This window comes from Ambystoma mexicanum, chromosome 12, assembly GCF_040938575.1.
Source record: "Ambystoma mexicanum isolate Mex_15411 chromosome 12, UKY_AmexF1_1, whole genome shotgun sequence".
Lineage (NCBI taxonomy): Eukaryota > Metazoa > Chordata > Amphibia > Caudata > Ambystomatidae > Ambystoma > Ambystoma mexicanum.
The window spans coordinates 567,217,894-567,237,057 of record NC_090936.1 but is presented as its reverse complement, the minus strand read 5'-3'; the positions used below and the strand labels follow the sequence as shown (position 1 = coordinate 567,237,057).

The following is a 19,164-nucleotide window of genomic DNA, read 5'->3' as shown; positions in this document are numbered from 1 at the left end:
AGCTATGTTTAAAGAGCAGGATTCCTGCGGATCATCTAGAGGAAAAACAGCATTAAACGTTTATTAAAAAAAAGCATTGTTTTAGCTAAAGCCTTATGTCTTCAAAGACAGATTGATCTTGCCCAGAACAGACCAAAAGCTCTGTTCACAAATGTAAAAAACTTTGCATTTTCGGCATGTACTATCCCTCATCTTCCCCCATCTTTAGCTTTGGCAAATTTAATGTAATGCCTTTTTTTATGGATAAAATTGCCAAGATCAGGAGAGAAGTTGACTCTCAGCCTCTTATTCAACAAGCGACTGTGTAAAACTAAGAGACGCCTTATGGAAGATTTGATGAGTCCTGTTTGCACTTTCCCCAGTCGATATGGAAATAGACTCTAATCTTATGCTTAAGCTTAAGCCTTAAACCTATCAATCATAACTATGACCCTGTTCCTGCATATCTAGTTAAATGCCATGTTACGGCCTTAAGCGGGCTAATTCTGTCTGTAATAAATGCCTCCCTAACACAGGGGTATTTCCCAATGGATTTTAAAAAATCATATCTTATGCCTCTCCTGAAGAAAACTACACTGGACCTTAAAGTATTTTCTAATTACCGTCCGATTGCAGGCATTTCCTAGCCATCTAAAATCCTGGAAAAAACTGTCACAGTGCAATTGCAGAAGAATGGGGGATCCCGGATATGTATCAATCAGGATTTAGGCCAGGGCATGTGACTGAGATGGCAAATGTTTCCTTCTGGGACGATATCTTGAAGGCTGCCAATGAGGTGATATTAGAATGCTAGTCATGCTGGACCTATCGGCAGCCTTCAATACAGTTGATTTTGAGATTCTTATTTCAAGGCTTTCCATGGTGGCTCAGGTGTCTAAGGAATCATTGACATGGTTTACTTCTTTTTTACCTAATCAGACACTGCAAGTCAAGCTGGGCCCACGCACCTCTGATTAGTTACCAGTCAAATGCGGAGTGTCCCACAGATCGTCCTTGTCCCCTATACTATTTAATGTTAACATCACACTCTGGTGGATATTTTCTGACTATTTGACCTGCATCACCATTCATATGCAGACGATACACAAATTAACGTCCGGCTAAAAGGATCTGTGGAATCATTGAACAGAGTACTATCTTTCGTGAGTAAAATATAAAGTTGGATGCTGGAAAAAAATCTCCAACTAAATCAAAAACTGAGATTATAGTATTTGAGATCTAAGAAAAAAACTGGCTAACCCCCTACAGTGTGCTTCCTGCCATCGCCTTTTGAAGTCCCATCATCATTTTCGGTAAAAAACCTTGGATGTATTTGGCAGGCAAACTTAAATTGCAACCTGCAGGTAAATGAAATTGTTAAATCTATTTACTTTCACCTTAAACTGCTGAAACCCCTGTTACCACTTATTTCAGACAATGATTGCTCACTGGTAGTTGGTATATTAGTCAACTCTACGTTAGACTATTGTAATGACTTTCTCATGGTAATCCTAAAAGGCCAAATGCATAGTCTGCAGGTTGCCCAAATGCAGCAGTTAGGCTTGTTTACTAGCTGCCTGCCTAGACGATCGGTCATCTCTCAATTTCAGAGGAATCTCCAATTGTTACCGGTACAGCAGAGGGTTTTGTTTAAAACCCTCTGGCTCATTTTTAAATGTGTTCATGGGTCGAACCTCCCATATCTTTCCTCAAAGATTGTTGCCTATCATTGGGATCACTGCCTTCGATCCTCAGGACAACATCTTCTGGTGATTCCACCATCGAGATCTGTTTCTTGGGGTGATAGATGCTTCTCCGGTCAAGGATCCCGAGCCCTGAAGTTGCAGCCATATGTCCTTAGGAAAATCGTGGATTTAGAAAGAAGTTGAAGTTGTTTGCCTTGACTATTTGGCTTCCTGTTCCTGTTACTTATACCATCTGCACCCAGATTCAATGTTTTGCTTGGTTCCTATGTATCTGCGCGTTACAAATTTAAAAATCAAATCAATCAAATCAAAAGGAAGATGGCAGTAGTTAAGACGTGGCCTTCCCCTATGAGCCATATATGTCCCCCTTCGCCCCCAATCCGGGATGACATACCAGACTTATCTAGGTTCCAAGACTGCTATGAGGCTGGTCTTGAAAGAGTTGGGCAAATAGTAAAGGCAAGGACCTTGTTGACATAAGTATTTTAGAATAGAGTTTAGGCATAGGAACACTGTCTGCATTTAAATATCTTCAGTTAAAATGGGTCCTGATGTCCACAAAATGGAAGGAGACACTGCAGAGGGAGCTAACGGTCACCGAGATGGTGTTGAGCACTGATACGCCCACAAAGGGACTGATTTCTAAACTGTACCAGACCCTACTTTCTGCGTTAGGAGGGGACATAGAAATGCACAAGAGGAGATGGGAGAAGGACTTTGGGGCAGAATTGGATGAAGAACAGTGGAGAAAGCTGTGCACAAGTGCCCATAGAATGTCCATAGCATGGAAGAATAAATTGAATGGATATAAATTATTGTACAGGTGGCAGTGGGATCCAGTGCGACTTTCGAAGATGTTCTCAGTGATAGACTCTAGGTGCTGGAGAGGATGCGGCCAGCAAGCAGATCACTGGCACATGTGGTGGGCATGCAAGGAGGTGCAGGGCTTCTGAAAGGAGATCCTTGGTTGGATAAAGAGTCTAGATGTGATTGAGAGAATCCTGGACCCCCTGTTAGTGCTATTTGGAATGGAAGTGCATGAAGACCAGCGACCGTCAAAGGAAATGGAGTTGTCAACTTTCCTTAGTAAATACAGCCTTGAGGGAGGAATGCCTTAGTAAACTTAATGAGAGGTGATGATTGAGTCAGCCCATGTGAATCAAGGGATGATGATGATAATGTGATGTACTTGCGTGCCAGACTCTGGCTGATATAGGTGATAGCTGACTCCCATTGGGCCTCATTACGACCCAGGCGGTAAGTTACCGCCTGGGCCGTGACTTTACCACCATGGCGTAAACTACGTTTACGCCATGGTGGTTGGCGGACTTACCGCCTCATTCCGACCTTGGCGGGGCGGTAAGTCCCCAATCCCCATTTACCCTTCCCCATTCCCATTTTTGCCCCATAGGGCATAATGGGAGTGGGGAAGGCGTTAATTACGCCACCGTAAATTACGGTGGCGTAATTAACTCCATGGTCCCTTAGCGCCATGGATTTTAACACCTGCTAAAAGCAGGTGTTAAGTCCGCCATGGCGCTAAGGGACCTCGTACTCAGGCGGTAAGGGTCGGCGCTGTTAACGCCGCCGTAAAACCCTTACCGCCTGGGTCGTAATGAGGCCCATTGTTTAGTGAGCAGCGCCAAGCTGTGGTGCTACCTGTACAGGATTTCATCACTATTATGTCACTTAACTGCCTGCAGGAAGTGAGGGATCGTGGGGCGATATTCCTGGTTTAGGGAGGGGAGGGATGGGAATGTTCGAGGTGTGGAAAGCAACATTTTGAAATAAGCGGTTGTTGGTGTCTCACAGGTACGGACTGGTTATGCTTTCTTTTGTAACGCCACAACTGGCAATGAAAATATAAAAACAAAAAGTCATAGTCTCCAAATCTCCTTTCAACGTACCTGAGTGCTCACTATAATGTTTATCTGATTGACGGCTGTGCTTGCTCCTGAGAAACCCTACGCTGAACCCTTAGCCCCAGTAAGACAGCATAGTGTGTCATTCTAGAAACGAACTTTGCATTCAGGGCCAGAGCATGTATTTTCAAAAAGTGTTAGTTTCCCTGCACTGATAAACACATGCTTCTTAAAAATAAATTAATAATGTCCAGCACTTCTTAAAGTAGTGCTGTGGATCAGCCCCTTTTGGGAACAGCGACCGCAAACACCAATGAATGTTATCACGATAGGGTCTTTACTTCGTGCGACAGGCCCCTCGCGCAGCCAGCACCAAAATGTGGTTCACATTTGCAACGCTGGCTTTTTTCCTGCAAAAGTAATTGTGAAGTTCTTTTGACACCATGACAGAGGGTTTAGCACTGGCATACATTCATTGCTGCAGCAAGCCTCATGACATTCTATGGGCAGTCAGGTGAACCGGTGTAACAGGAGGCTAGACCATGTTTATATTTTTTGACAGTTCTCATGATATTCTTTGGGCAAAGCCAGCATACAGGATGTCCAGCGCCGGCATATATTGATGTGACTGGCCTCATCATAGACTTCTGCCACAACTAAGATGACTGGGTAGCCAGTTCTGACACATATGTTGTGCCTCATCATGTTCTTTGCATACAGGCAGCTATATATTGCTGAGACAGGCCTCATAATCTTCTTTGGGAATTAACATCATGAAAGGGGAACAGCACTACCATATATTGTGGTGACCGGCCTCATGATATACTTCAGTTATGACCAGCATAACAAGGATGCCAGCGCTGATACTCATTGTTGTGACAGACCTCCTCTGCGTCATTTTAATTCATGGAGTAAATTGCATGGAGAGGGCCACTTACATTTGCACTTCCATGCAAAAGTATCCCTCAGCACAATGTTATACATTTTTAATATGTAGTCGAAAGCAAATTTTAAGAACAGGTTAAATTGCCCTTCCACATTTGTTTACCACTATGGACTTCATCACGAGTTGGGCGGTAACCCTTAAATCCGGCAGTAACGGTATTAGGGCGTGCAATACTGCTCCGCCCGATCACGACTGCAATCCAGCTGGCGCAATACCAGCCGGTCGCTATTACAGCCAGCCGTAAAAGCACCGGCTGTAAAAGGGCCGACAACCAAACGTGCTATTACAGACCTATCACAAGTACAGCATTGGCGTTCCAAGTCCCAGAAAACCGGTGCTAATACAGCTGAAAATACCCCCGGCAAAATGCTGGAGGTAAAATAACACATGTGAGAGTAACAAAGCCCCAGGTGGAAGCAATGCACACAAGAGGCCTGCAAAAGACCCATCCATGCCCCACACAACCTTCCCAACACCATGTTGCCATTTGGAGCTGGGAGCCTGGATGTGGACCTCTACATGCTACGACAGGGAGCTACAGAGGCCTAACAACCAGGCCATGGCACAGAGAGCAGGGGTGTGGGGGGTGGCATGGAGGAGGAGGAGGAGGAGGAGGAGGAGGACGAGGAGGAGGAGGAGGACGAGGAGGATGAGACCGGGTCGAACAAGGCAGCCATCCATCCCCAGGGTCAGGGCAGCACCATGTACCCTGACTGATGGACAGTTGGTATCTGAGTACAGGCTGGACAGGGCAGCCGTCACCCAGTTGCTGGACTCAATCCAAGGTGAAATAGCTAGCCGGATTGCCATCAGCAGCGCTGGTGGCAATCTGCGGTGCTGAAGCCCCCACTCGTGAATCTTGTGTCAGTCCTACAGTACCTTGGAACTGGCAGCTTCCAGCACACAGTTGCCATGATGCATGATATGGCCCAGTCCACATTCAGAGCTGTGCTGGGCCAGGTGCTGGATGCAGTGCTGTGCCATGTGAATGAACACATAGCATTGCCCACCACGCAGGCACAGGTTAACAAAGTCAAGACACAGTTCTAAGCTATTGCCCAAGTCCCAAACGTGATTGCAGCCCTAGACTGCACACATCTTGAACTGGTAGCATCCCGGGACCATGAGGCAGCCTATAGGAATCAGAAGCATTTCCATTCTCTCAAAGTGCAGATGACCTGTAACCCAGATACCTGATTATCAGCCACTGCTGTGCTCGCTACCCAGTATCCACCCATGACTCCATGGTGCTGTGCAACAGCACACTGCCAGCCTATATGGAGAGGCACCAAGCAGAAAGCACATGGATAGTGGATGAATACAAACCCTTCCTGAAATGCATGCCAAAGTACACCAAATGTAGGGGGGTAGACCCACAGGAATACTTGCATGGCAACAGGAGACACAGCCAGCACCATCACAGCACCAGTTCCATGCATGTGTGGCACACAAGGACACCTGCACATGGCCAACACACCTGAACCCACAGATGGTGATGGGCACACACTTGTGAAATCACCATAAAATATGGGACCACAACAACCACAATGCACCTTGTCTGTTTTGCAGTGCTGCTTCTCACCCTGACACCCAAGAGCAACCTCACTCAGGACACCACACAGCAATGCTAAGTGAGATGAATGCAACACCCATCCACAAAACCACTGTAGATGATCCGGAAAAAACAAAACCTTGAACACACATTGCAGAGCAAACCCGGGGCACATTATTACACCATAATCTAAGCAGTAACATGACAGTACTTGTTCAGCATGAATGTTCCACACAATTACACACACATAGTTCATCATCCACTGCTGCAAGTCGATTAATACCAAGTGCATGCAAATGTAACCTGCCACAGAACACCTCACTCAATGACATAGGCTGCATGTACGGGTCACATCATGCATGCCCCTAAAGCCGATGGATGTATACCAATCATGCAATCACATTGTATGTACACGTCGCACACATAGATGACCACAGTGAATAGTGTATTGGTGCATATTCCTTGCACAGCCCGTGAAGTAAACTAGGCCTCATGTACACATTCCATCCCATGCAGGTGATTGCGGATACCCGCAACTCACATGACTGATGACCCCTGTGTGGAATCCACAAACTCCGCCAGAGCTGGCATATAACAATGTACACAGTTGTACCCGCATATGAGTGGAAAGGACATTTGGTTTGTTGAAGGCAGTTTTCCGGTGCCTAGACTGTACTGGAGGGGCACAGATGTATTTGCCAGATAAAGTCGGAAAGGTTGTGCTAACGTGTGCCATGCTGCACAACATCTGCTGCCATAGGTATGTGCCACTACCCCTGATGCTGACGTGCAACACCCAGGGGATAGGGGTGCCGATGACCATGTGCCCATTGCTAATGCACACAGGGATGGGAGTGAGGGAGGGGGGGTTAGCCAGACAGGCATTGATTGACAACTTGTTTATGATTTGGTGGCTGGGTACATGTCACAAAGATCATTTGTAAAATAAACAGCACTTGAACACAATCATGAATGTCTGAGCTTTCTGTCATGTTTCAACAAGCTTTAATTAGCGTGGAACAAATCCCCTGCCCCCAGCACCTCCTTAGCACACATCCCCCTCTCCCCCACCAACTCCCCAGCACACATTCCCCCCTCCCCAAAACAGTGCATATGGGTACATGTGCCTGGCCCTGTGGCCAACCGTGCATTGTCCATATAACAAGGACGTTGTCGCTTTCCATGTCCTCCACCTTCAGGTGAGCGCTGTTGGGAATGCTGCAGTGAACGACGCCTGGGTGACCTCTCGGTGGGGGTTGTTGAGGTTGATGGCAGCGATGCAGCCAACTGCAGCTGCTTGCAGAGGAGGTTATTAACCTCACACATCTGTTCGACATGCGCAGATTGCATCTCGCATAGTTCACAGACTCTGCCCAAACTCTTTGAGTACATCCCTCCACCATTTTACGTGTGCGGGCATTGTCATGCACCATGGTTTTTGCAGCCTGTGAATCGCACTGCTGATGGCCTTAATGTGATGGTTGTGTTGCACGGCTATGCCCTCAATCCGCATCTGGCGTGCCTCGATCACCAGTTGTGCCATGACTCCAGTGCCCGGACCTGTACCTGTGGTACGTGTGATATTGATATTGATATTTTATTTCAATTGCGCTCGTACATAAGTGTTTCAGAGAGCAACAAGGCAAGGGAGGGGAACAGGGGAGAACAGAACAGTGATCTTACTAGGCCCGGTGACATTGAGAACGCGCAAGTGCATGGGTGAGGGGGAGGGGAAAAGTGCATGGAAGAGAGGAGAAGTGGAAAGTGCAAAGCAGAGGAGAAACAGATAAATAATAATAAATAAATAATAAAGGCAACAAACAGTGGTAGTGCAGCCAGTAATTTGCAAGTGCTAGGTTTAAGGCAGCAGACAGGGTAGGTCTGATAAGTGCAGGAAGAAAAAGGGGGGACTGTATGGGTACAGATACAGACCCCAGTGCAAGGGGTGGCCCGGAGGCAGTGGGGGAGGGTGCCAGGGTGAGCAGGTACCTGGGCCCAGAGGGCAGAGGGTGGCCAGGTGCACGGTGCCAAGAGCGAACAGATAGGCAAGGGAGAAGGGGAGCGAAGGCAGAAGAAAGGAGGAAGGTCTTGAGGTGCTTCCGGAACCGGAGATGGTTCTCCTCAAGTTTTAGAGTGGCAGGGAGGCTGTTCCAGAGGGAGGCCCCAGCTGAAGACAGGGATTTACCCCCAGCTTGTTTCATTGAAAAACGACTGACCCTGAGGGAGTTAGAGGTAGAGGAGCGAAGAGCTCGAGGGGGACGTATTTGCGGAGGGATAGCTGAAGCTATTCTGGACCAAGGCCCCAGAAAGCCTTGTGGACAATGCAGAGGGTTTTGAATTTAATCCTTGCATCCACTGGGAGCCAATGGAGAGATTTCAGAGCTGGAGAGATGCGATTGCAGCGCTTGAGGCCAAGTTAAAGTCTTGCAGTCCTGTTCTGGATTAGTTGCAGAGGGCAGAGTGTAGAAGCTGGTAGATTTAGAAAGAGGCTGTTACAATAGTCCAACCTAGAGAGAACCAGAGCTTGGGATACCATGAGTTTCTGGGGGAAGGAGAGGAAAGGCAGTAGGAGGTTTGACTTTTTAGAGACCTCAGAGATGTGGGCGGAGAAGGAAAGGGTGGAGTCAAAGATGAACATGAGGTTCTCAGCCATGCAGATGGGGTAGGAGGAGGGCCAAGGGAAGCCGGCCAGAGAGTGAGGGGAAAGGATGGGGAAGGTGTGCTGATGAGGAGGATCTGCGTCTTGCTGGCATTCAGACAAAGATCATTGGCGGCACACCAATCTTGATTTGGCAGTTAGGAAATCAGATATGAGAGACAGAGAGGAGGTGGCTGAGTGAAGCCTGAAAATGAGTTGAGCGTAGTCAGCGTAGCACTGGAAATTTGAGCAGAAAATGGCAATGCAGTGGGTGAGATTTGCCAGCTATTGGTTGAAAAGCCAGGGTGAGAGGTTAGACCCCTGGGGAACACCACAGGTAGAGAGGAAGATAGGTGAAAGGAAGGACCAAGTTGGACCTGGGAGGGTCGATCAGAGAGCAAAGAGGTCAGGCAGGCCAGAGCCTGATAAGTGATACCCAGGTTTTCACGGAGACGGTTGAGCAGGATGATATGGTTGATGGATGATATGGTTGATGGTGTCGAAGGTAGTAGAGAGATCGAGGAGGATGAGGACAGAGGGAATGTTAGAGTCAAGGTTGGAGAGCAGATATTCACAGATGTTCAGGAGAGCAGTTTCCGTGCTTCTGTCAGCTCTAAAGCCAGACTGGTGGTCATGGAGACAGCCAACAGAATTGGAATGAAGGTTAAGCTGAGAGATGGCCAGCTTTACCAGGAGTTTGCCCAGAACAGGAGTATTGGAAATTGGGTGATGGTTAGCTGGACAAGAAGGATCAGCTGTGGGTTTCTTTATAAGAAGATGCACAAGGGAGTGCTTCAGAGGGGAGGGGAAGGATCCTGAGGCAAAGGAGTGGTTGCAAAAATCAGCAAGGGCGTGGCGAGGGGGTCAATGTGGTCCTTGATGGTTTTAGAGGAACAAGGATGAACCTGTTTTGACAAGGCTTTCATAGATTGGACTTGTCTAGTGACCTCGTCAGGAGAGAAAAGATGAAAGGACGAGACAGGTGGTGGGGGGGGTGGCTAAAGGGATGTCCTGGGTTTTTTAAATGAAGTGAGAGGCAAGGGCATTGCAAAGAGCGTGGGAGGCAACAGGAGGGGTAGAGACTGCAGCCGGGTTGGCCATCTCCTTGCAGATTTTAAAGAGTTCGGCCGAGTTGTTAAATGCCGCAGAGACACAAGCTTGAATGTGGACTCTCTTCTTAGTGAGGACAGAGAGTCGGTATTGCCTTTGTAGCAGGCGACAGGCCAGTTTGTCAGAGGATGAACAGGAAGCCCTCCATTTCCTCTCAGCCACCCTACACTTGCGTTTAAGTGTAGCTAGGTCAAAGTCATACCAGGAATTGCACTTGGCTTTGGACTTCGAACGGATCCTCATGACAGGGGCAAGAGCATCAAGAGTATCATAAATTGAAGAGTAGAACAGAGACAGGGCTGTGTCAGGATGTGAGACAGCCAGAGGAGGAGGGGGGGAGAGAAAGTGGCGGCAAAAGCCTCAACTGACACACGCTTCATGGGCCTGATGTCCGAGAAGTTAGGTGGCAGTGTTGGGGTAGGCTTGGCTTGGGGGGAAGAGAGGGAGAGATGAGAGGAGGGACTGATCGCTCCAGGAGAGAGGAGTGGTCAGAGGGATGGAGAGGGGGAGGTCCGAGAGGATCAAGACATCAAGTGTGGGCCCTGCAGAGTGAGTCGGGCCAGAGGGGAGGATGGACAGGGAGAGGAAGTCGCAGAGGTCACAGAAGAGTATAGACGAGGAACAAGGAGAGTCTAAATGTATATTGAGGTCACTGAGGAGGAGGAGTTGAGTGGTAGAGGCCGGGAGGGAGGAGGAGAGGTCCGCCCACTCAGAGAGAAATTAGGTGATTTGACCAAGGAATGGATAGGCGAGAGAGAAAGCTTACAGACAAGGCATTCAAAAGAGGAGTGGTCGGAGTGGGAATGATAGAGGCAGGAATCCACTCAGGAAAGATCAGGGCTACCCTCTGCTACCCCACCACCAGACCGGGAGGGTCTGGCTGCAGAGAGGATCTTGTACCGCTCAGGGAGGAGACTGTCAAAGCTCATGACAGAGCTGGCCGTGAACCATGTCTCAGTAAGACCAAGGACATCGAGGTCTAGTTCTTCAAGGAGATGGCAGATGTCAGAGGAGTGTTTGACAGTAGAGAGAGTTGAGAGTGGCAATATGAAGAAGCTTGCCATCCTTAAAGACCTTGCGGGGAGGGGTACAGATCAGAGGTACGCCCTGCAGAGGAGAAAGAGCCCTAGGAGGGGCAGAGGAGGAGGAGGAGAGAGAGGGCAAGGTAACCAAGGGAGGAGAGGAGGGGACAGCAGGAGATGAGAGGAAATTGATGAGGCGAGGGAGGCACCTATCAAAGAGGAGGAGATTGGCCTGAGGGCCTTGGACCATGACAGTGCCATTTAGGTAGACATGAATGACATTAATGGCAGGCCTATGCGGGGTGCTATTTTCATTGACTCGCTTGTGCAGTCCTCTCCATCCCTGGTACACGGCCTGCCATTGTGACCTTCTGGCTGATGGATGTCCAGATCTGGCTGTGCCGCTGTGAACCCATCTTCTTTTGTTGTGGGCCATACAGCTCATCCTGGTGGGAAATTACCTCCTCCACCAGTAGTGCAAGTTCTGAGTTGGAAAACTTGGGTTTATGCACCCTCTCCAGGGCAGACTTGCCCCTCATACGCTCCTGAGACATTATTTGCATTTTTTGGTGTGGATGACTTGCAGGGGCTGTGCTGTTGGGCAGATTGTGATTGTGATTTCCAAAATGGCAGCCGCTTTGTTTCCCGTCCAATGCATGCTGAGTTGTCGGGTTCGCAGCCACTATTACTGCTGAACGCTATTTGCGTTAACACCTGGTCCGTGTACGCATGCCTGCCAACTTGTGATGGGGCATTGTTTGTGTCACAACTCACGACGTTAAAGTAAATATGGCTCAGCAGTATATGTGCCCAGGTACCGCCCAACTCGTGATGAGGCCCAATGTGTAAATGTCTCCTGCAATGAAAGTTGTGGGAGGCCTTGAAATGGATTCCTATGGAATCTGCCTAATTTTAAAATAAAAGTCAGCAGATTACATAGGAATTCAATTTGCTAACAACAGCATGAAAACGTAATACTAGCGTGATGCCCTTTTTTTGTCCGGCAGAGCAGAAGGCTACAGCAGAAATGCAGGTCATGTGCGATGCGCCAGCTCCAGATAACAAATAAAAGCAAAATGCCTCGGATAATAATAATAGTGTTAGGACATTTGTTAATATGTGGCCTGTTTGTTTCTTTAGCACCCTTTATTAATCTGGGGGACTAGAAAATAAGCCCCCATGAAATTCTGTTTGCACATCGGGGGTGACAGAGCAGCCATTGCTGGCAAATATTGTTGAGACAGGCATCCTAGTTTTGTTTGTAGAGAAGCAGTATGAACATATGTTTTACTATAGCAATGCTGGCACATGCTGTGACAGGTACTCATGGTTTTCCTTGTGCACAGGCAAGATGAATATATACTCTGGTGTACTGTTGGCAATGAAGCATCTATTGGAGTATTTCATGTGTTTCAATACAGATCTGATTATGAATACTATGGTTTTTTTACTCAATTTTTCAGAAATGTGTGCAGTAAAATGCACCCTACTGAGCCACTATGTACAAAAATATCTCGGGGTGGGGGTGGGCGGGTGTTGGAAGAAGGACCCCCCCAGAAAATAAACAAATTGGTTCAGGCTCGTTTTCTAGACTTGCTCAGAGGCCAATTACAGCAAAACGTTGACACCCCGACATTTTAAAGATTCACCATCCACCAATGAGCCTGACTTGCCGGAGATACCCCGACATGGCAGCACTAAATGTTCTGTATTCCATTCTTTGTCCTTCGAGTGGGTGATCACTCTAAATATACAGATATATGATGTGCAAGCAAATTGGCATCTATAAATAACAGATGATCCTCGTGTGTTACACTGATCCTGATGATTGATTGAACCATGAATAAGCCAAAGGAATGTACTTGATGACACTGCATGTGTAATCTCGTCCTGCTACCTTCATACTTGTAATCCAATCTCTTTCCTACTTTCAGGTCACACAGATCATGATTGGAGTCACTCATATCATTCTGGGAATCGCGTTGGCTTGTAGTATTACCACCACTACAGTGATCACAGGTGTCCCCTTCTGGGGAGGAATGTTTGTAAGTAAACATATTCAAAATAGCGCATTCATTTGGACATAACACTTAAATTGCTCAATGTTGTTGAAAAATAGGGATTTTTGGCTCATGTTGCAGAGTAATACCAAATCCTGATAATTGCAGAACAAAACAAGAAGAACATGCAATTTACCAAAAAGAGATTTCCTCTTCACACTAGTGTTACTAAGGTCAGACTGGCTTCATCTAGTTTCCCCAGTTTCCTAAAGTTTACTTGCTATAATGATGACTTAATGGTGTGAAAACCTGAACAGCAAAACAAGTCAGTAAACAGCAAGATGGCCAGGAAGGAAGGAGGAGAGGGAGGGCAAAGTAGTAATTAAAATGCGTTGGCTCTTCAGATTTTCACTGAGAATTTAGAATATTGTGCATCCTTTTTTAACATATTTAACTTTTGGATTGTGAAGGAAATTGGCATTTGTCAAACAAAAGGATTTTTTTTGAATTATGGCTGATTGAGAGATTAGGACATCCAAACCTTGTTCCTGGAGGGCTTTATGAAACAAAGGAATCTGACTTGGATTAACTTGTGTACCTGTAGCTACAGTGAAGATGTTTTCTTTGCCATCTAAACACATTAAGAGTGTAGTGAGTTAGGAGTTTGTTTCAGCCTGCACTACATTGAAGTGTGTCAGTATTGATTTGGCCTGCCTCCGAATTGCTGCACTGATTTTGTGGGACATTATCTGATGTGTGGTTAAGTCATAGCCCCTCCTACTTATACATCATGAAGAGAAACACTTTTCAGGAAGGAAGTATCTCCCAATTGAAGGCTTAACGTTCTCCACTTTAATCATCAAGGGTCCTGTCAGGCTTACATCTCCTATGTGTAATCCCTTTTTTTACTTTACAGGAGCTCCCTCCATGCATGGGGAACTCTTTGTTGTTTCCATCAGTGAGGTGGCCAGGAAATGTCACCCGAGTCTTCAACAGGATATACGTTTAGTCAGTGTAAAACGCACAGTTACCGCCTAAATGTTCTGAAAATTGCCTGAACCTCCTATCAATGTGTGCTGGTATGCACCCCAAACACAACCAACCATGTAAGGGCTGTAGCACAGAAAAATACAAGCCTTCAAATCGGTATGTCAATTACTTTATTTTCATCTCAGCGGATGTGCTTCAAAGTTCATGAATACAAAGTGAACCACTATTCACAAACAGATCCATTATGTAAAAAACACACTATCCCTCACGTAAGCTATATGCTCCTGCCCAAATGTCTGCACACAGTGGGCAAACACTGCAGATGCTGGCACAAGCTCCAGTTTACCAGGATGCCTGTCTCCTGGAAGTGGATTTATAATGCCTGGAGACGCGATAATTCATGCACCAGAGTGCCACTCCTCACATGCAACCCTTAAACAAAAGAATTGCACCAGATAAGGACATCTCAGAGTACCTGTGCCATGTGCAGTTACTGACACTTGTTGAGCACCTAGATGGAAACACAGGGTCACCTTCAGGGTTACATGTTAGGCACCTCAATCTATGAATGCCAACTTGAACTGGGGCGCTTGTGTGTCACCGTTAATCAACATTCCAAGTATTTGCAGGAAGATAGGTCCTGAACACCCCCACTCCAAGTTTTCCTGATGCAAACATGAAAGAAAGAAATAGTTACAGAGTTTTTTTAAAGAGCCTGGTTAACAGAAACCCTGTAAGGGCGTGTTTGGGGGGTTTGTGGAACTCTCAATCACAGAGAAATCTAATAAATGTGAGGTAATGTTTAGTGAGTTTTTACGAACCATCACCCTCTGAGACATCTACTAAATCCACAAGGCGCTATATAAACCAATAAATACAAATACAATAGTATCTCTCGTCATTTCTAGGCATTTGCACCTCTACCAAATAACCAGCCATAACCCGTAACAATGTAGTCATCTTTCCAGTCATTTTGTCCAGACTCCACTCCCAGCTCGCAGGTACTGAAATATCTGCAGCAGCTATACTGAGGCTAACTCCCACTATTCTCCCTCTTGAACGGCATTCCTGAGAGGCTGAAAGCCATGGAAGCCAACGTTAGTATGTACGAAAGCCAATCTTAGTATGTATGGTATGTGGAAGTTCTGACAATCGACAGGAGTGTGAAACCTGTGAAGCTGCTGCTGTGGGCGGAGGGTGGCAAAGATATATAAGTGAGCTTTGACACAGCACCATTAATGTTGATGAGGTAGCTGATATGCTTGACGAGAGTGGGTTTGTATGTGTAGTGTAAGGTGGAAATAGGTTTTAGAGGTGAGTCAGTGATTAGGGGAGAAAGGGGAGCAGACAAACACGTGTTACATGTAGTTAGAAGGGTATAACCATTGGGAACCCCCCATGAGCTAGATAGGTGGGTACTATCCAGGGACATGATCTCAGTGGTGCATTATATGACTGAAATTGGTATTGGTTAGATTCTATTAGGTTGCATGGAGTCAAACCCAAACAATTCCTTTCTCCAATTTTTCTTTGCTGATGAGTTGCGTGTAGGTTTGTGGCATGTTTCTATGAAGTGCTGGATTGATTCCATTTTTTTATTTATTTTTTATTGAATTAGCTGAATTAAATCAACCTTTCAATCTTACAATTATGATATTACAATATTTACAATATACAGCTCTCTTGAATCTTAAAACCTTTCCAAAATAAAATCCATTAATGTTTGGAAACAGCATAACATATATAAAAAAATTCAATTTCTTGACGTAAAAACTCACTTTCAAATCCAAATCCAAATTGAGTAATCCATCAAAATATAATGACCAATTGTGATTAGACTAGCGTTCCACTCAATTCTAAACCTTTCCGGACTTTAGCGGCGCTGTCCAAGTTCTCTACTATACCCTCTGCCTGTTAGAGGGCCTGAAGGAGGTTGTTTAATGGCGAATAAGTTGGTGACAGATGATTCGACTCTCTCTGGTGACTTTTTACATCATCATGACCCTCAATTTCGCCCACCACCATGTTTGATACTATGTTGGTATTTTGTCTCGCTTGCTGCCCTTTGGGTATTTTTTTTTGTATGCTAAGCGCTTGAAAGAACGCGTGGAGAGTATTCTTTGGTTTTCTAGTAGCGCCCATATTCTTTGATTTTTTTATGAAAGAACGAGGACTTTGCTCCTTTTCTTTATATTTTTATTGAGTACAGGCCCTTGTGGAGGTGAATCTTGCACTTGATGGGCAGGGCTTGCCAATTGATTAGATGCTCCAGCACTCACAAATGCAGGGGCCATACTAGCCCTCGAGTCATCAATTGGTATTACATCATTACTGCTTGTATCTAGAATTGGACGAATTATACCAAGAAAGGCCGGGAGCAGAGATGCCGGCTTAGGAGGTAGAAGGGGCAAAACCACTGAAACAAACATAGACTCTTGAAGTAATATACTTTCCGGAGTACCAGAAAGGTCAGATCTTAAATTGTTCACATTTAATTACTTCAACTTATACTCTAATACACTTTTGATGTTACATTTAAACCATTGTGACACATCATTAAGTTGCCCCGTTTGTTTGCTTATTTTAGCATCCAACGTTTTGAATAAGTTAAAGAGACTCATTATAGTGGTATTAATTGCAGTTAATGCCACTTCCATCATGGGGGCATTATGAGGGAGAACTTCATGATGGGGTTGTCTAGGAAGACGTGGGGTTGGGTGAATAAATGATAGAGAAGTTGATTGCACTTGTGAAATTGTTGAGTTAATCATTGAGGCCATGTCTCAGTGAGAGCTATTACCACTGAGAATAGCAATTGGTGATTCACATTGGCTGGCAAAAATTGACATTTCAGATTCATCTCGGTTTATGATTGGAAATTTCACTGGGGATAGCGAAGGACCGCTCACAGGTCTGAGTGCCCCCCCAGACAAAGATTCTAAAATGGTGTGATCTGATACTCGGTGATGGTTATTTAGTGCAGATACTGAATGACACCTTTTCTTAAAAGCTTGGGACATATTCAACGGATCAACAGTTGCACAATTCACACCGTGCTCGAGACAAGTCGGAAAACTTGTGCCAGTTGCAGCATGTTGTTTTGTTACCTCCGAGCTCGTGGAGCAAGCCTGCCCTCGTGAGGATTGCCCCCTACCAGAAGGGGTGAGCGTGACCGAAATATGACTAGATTGAATGGCACCCATAACACAACGTGGTGCCGTGCAATGTTTGTTAAGTTAGAGCATTTTGGACATATTGGACATGTTAGGCATGTTGGATTTCAATGAATATACAGAAAATACCATTAAGTAATACTCAAGGCAAATGAAACAGTGTCTGCTCTCACAAATTTGGATTACCTGAAATCAGAACGCCTTTAACAGAACAATCAAAACCGCTGTGGGCCGCTAAGTTGCTACTTCGCGGCTAAGTGGCCAAGCAGTACTACTCTACGATACTTCACATGAGTGCGCGCGCGAGTGTGCGTGCATGCTCGTAATATAGTGAAGTACCAATCAGGTTGTGGCAGGAGCGGGACAAGGCACACAAGACCTACAATGCAACAAACATGAATCAATGGAAAGGCTACACGTATCACGTAAGACACAGTAGGACAGCACAGTGTGGCACGCCTCAAGAACCAATGTCCACAGACACCTTAGGCTGCAAATTCAAGCAGTTCAAGTTCACAATAATATCCACATGAACGTCGTAGAATGCTAGCAGGCAGAAGCAGGAGCAGCGTTCCTTGTGGCCTAGCGGTACTTCTACGGTACTTCACACGAGTGCGCGTGCGCGCTCGTCATATAGTGAAGTACCAATCAGGTTGCAGCAGTGGCGGGACAAGGCACTCAATACCTTAAAATTCAAGCAGTTCACGTTTACATTAAAATCCACACGAACGTCGTAGAAGGCTAGCAGGCAGGAGCCATTACGGTTGTGTGCAGCCCTACCCAAATGAGTCCATTCTCCCTTAGTCCTATGCTGGAACGAAGATCTATTTAAGTTTTATTTTTCAAATGTATTTGTTCAGTTCTTATCTGTTCGTGAATTGATTAGTGTATTTTGACATGTGTATGAGACGCTCACACACTGAATAGCATTTACCCAGTATAGTAATACTAATTGAACTATGCATAAGCCACCAGCTGAAATGTGTCTCACTATATGAGACTGTTATGAATGCAGGAGCTACTTCGAAACACTGAACAAAGCTCTCTTGATGATCACGTTCATGTCTGTGACAGGATCCCTTTCAAACCCAATACAGGTCAATCAAAACCTTGACAAACCTTCAGACTGCTGCACCCTCCACCTTGTGCAGATCATGGGGGCACAAATACTTCTCAAAACTGGCTTTGGATGGAGCAGCCATTTGCATCCACCACAACATTTCTATTGAGACAGTAGGTATGCAAAGGACATTTCTGGAACTGCATCCAAAATTGAGAGAAAACAGCCTTAAGCATCATTTCCAAGAACTATCCTTGATGAAAATCTGTTTCAAAGACTCAGGGAATTCCTTCTCACCTGAAGACTTGTGCAAATTCCATGATTGAGGTTTTCCTGATGAAGTGAAACTGCTGACCTAAGCACAGAATTATATTATTGCTTTTCTCTGATAAATATGATGTTCAGAGTGGTACTGCTGACGTTAACAGTGCGAGTTACACTGCTGTAGGGCATGCTACAATGGCTCTGCTTTCTCCTTACCTTGGAAATGAATTTGTACCCTGATTGTGGGAGATCTGTCACCTTTGCACTAGTCCCTATCCCCTGTTTCTTTTTAGGTAGCAGTTCATTGCTGTTTCTAGCAACCTAACATGGAATAACATATATGATGTACAACCCTGTGAATTTAGAAGGGACGTGGTTGTCTCTTCCATTGATTGTCAAGGGTTTTGACCCTTGTTGAATCCTTAGACTGGGTGGATGTGGGGATGAGCTGTCGCCGCCCACATTCACGCCAGAATCCAGGAGAACTGCGCAGTTGGCACAAGACCACTCCAAAGATACAACCTTCTTGTTGGGGGTTCCACATCACCACTCTACTGTAAGGATGCCATCAAAACAATGTTGAGCAAGGGTCCTATACTATCAAGCAAAAGACCACTCTATTGAAATGCAGTAATTCAAGACAGATCCCAAAAATGGATGCAATACCGGTACTCACCACTATCAGAAAGCCAGTGTTTTAAAACCACCAGACTTTTGTGTAAAACAGAACAGAGGAACCCAAACCAGGCCAAGGAAAGACTTGCTAAGAGGTGGATACAATGTAAAACTATATTCTGAAATGACTTGAAGGAAGTAATTATTTAATGTATATGTAAAAATTGTAAGTTTTGATTTAAACTGG

General features: G+C 45.6%; 1 protein-coding gene across 1 annotated transcript in view; it reads left to right on the top strand.

Moving 5' to 3' along the window:
- The window catches only part of LOC138513782 (membrane-spanning 4-domains subfamily A member 4A-like), a 367,695-nt gene that overhangs the window by 87,031 nt on the left and 261,500 nt on the right, over positions 1 to 19,164 (top strand). Inside the window, exon 3 of the mRNA XM_069628877.1 lies at positions 12,750 to 12,860. Within this exon, the coding sequence (XP_069484978.1) occupies positions 12,750 to 12,860 (111 nt within the window). The remainder of the gene's footprint in view (positions 1 to 12,749; positions 12,861 to 19,164) is intronic.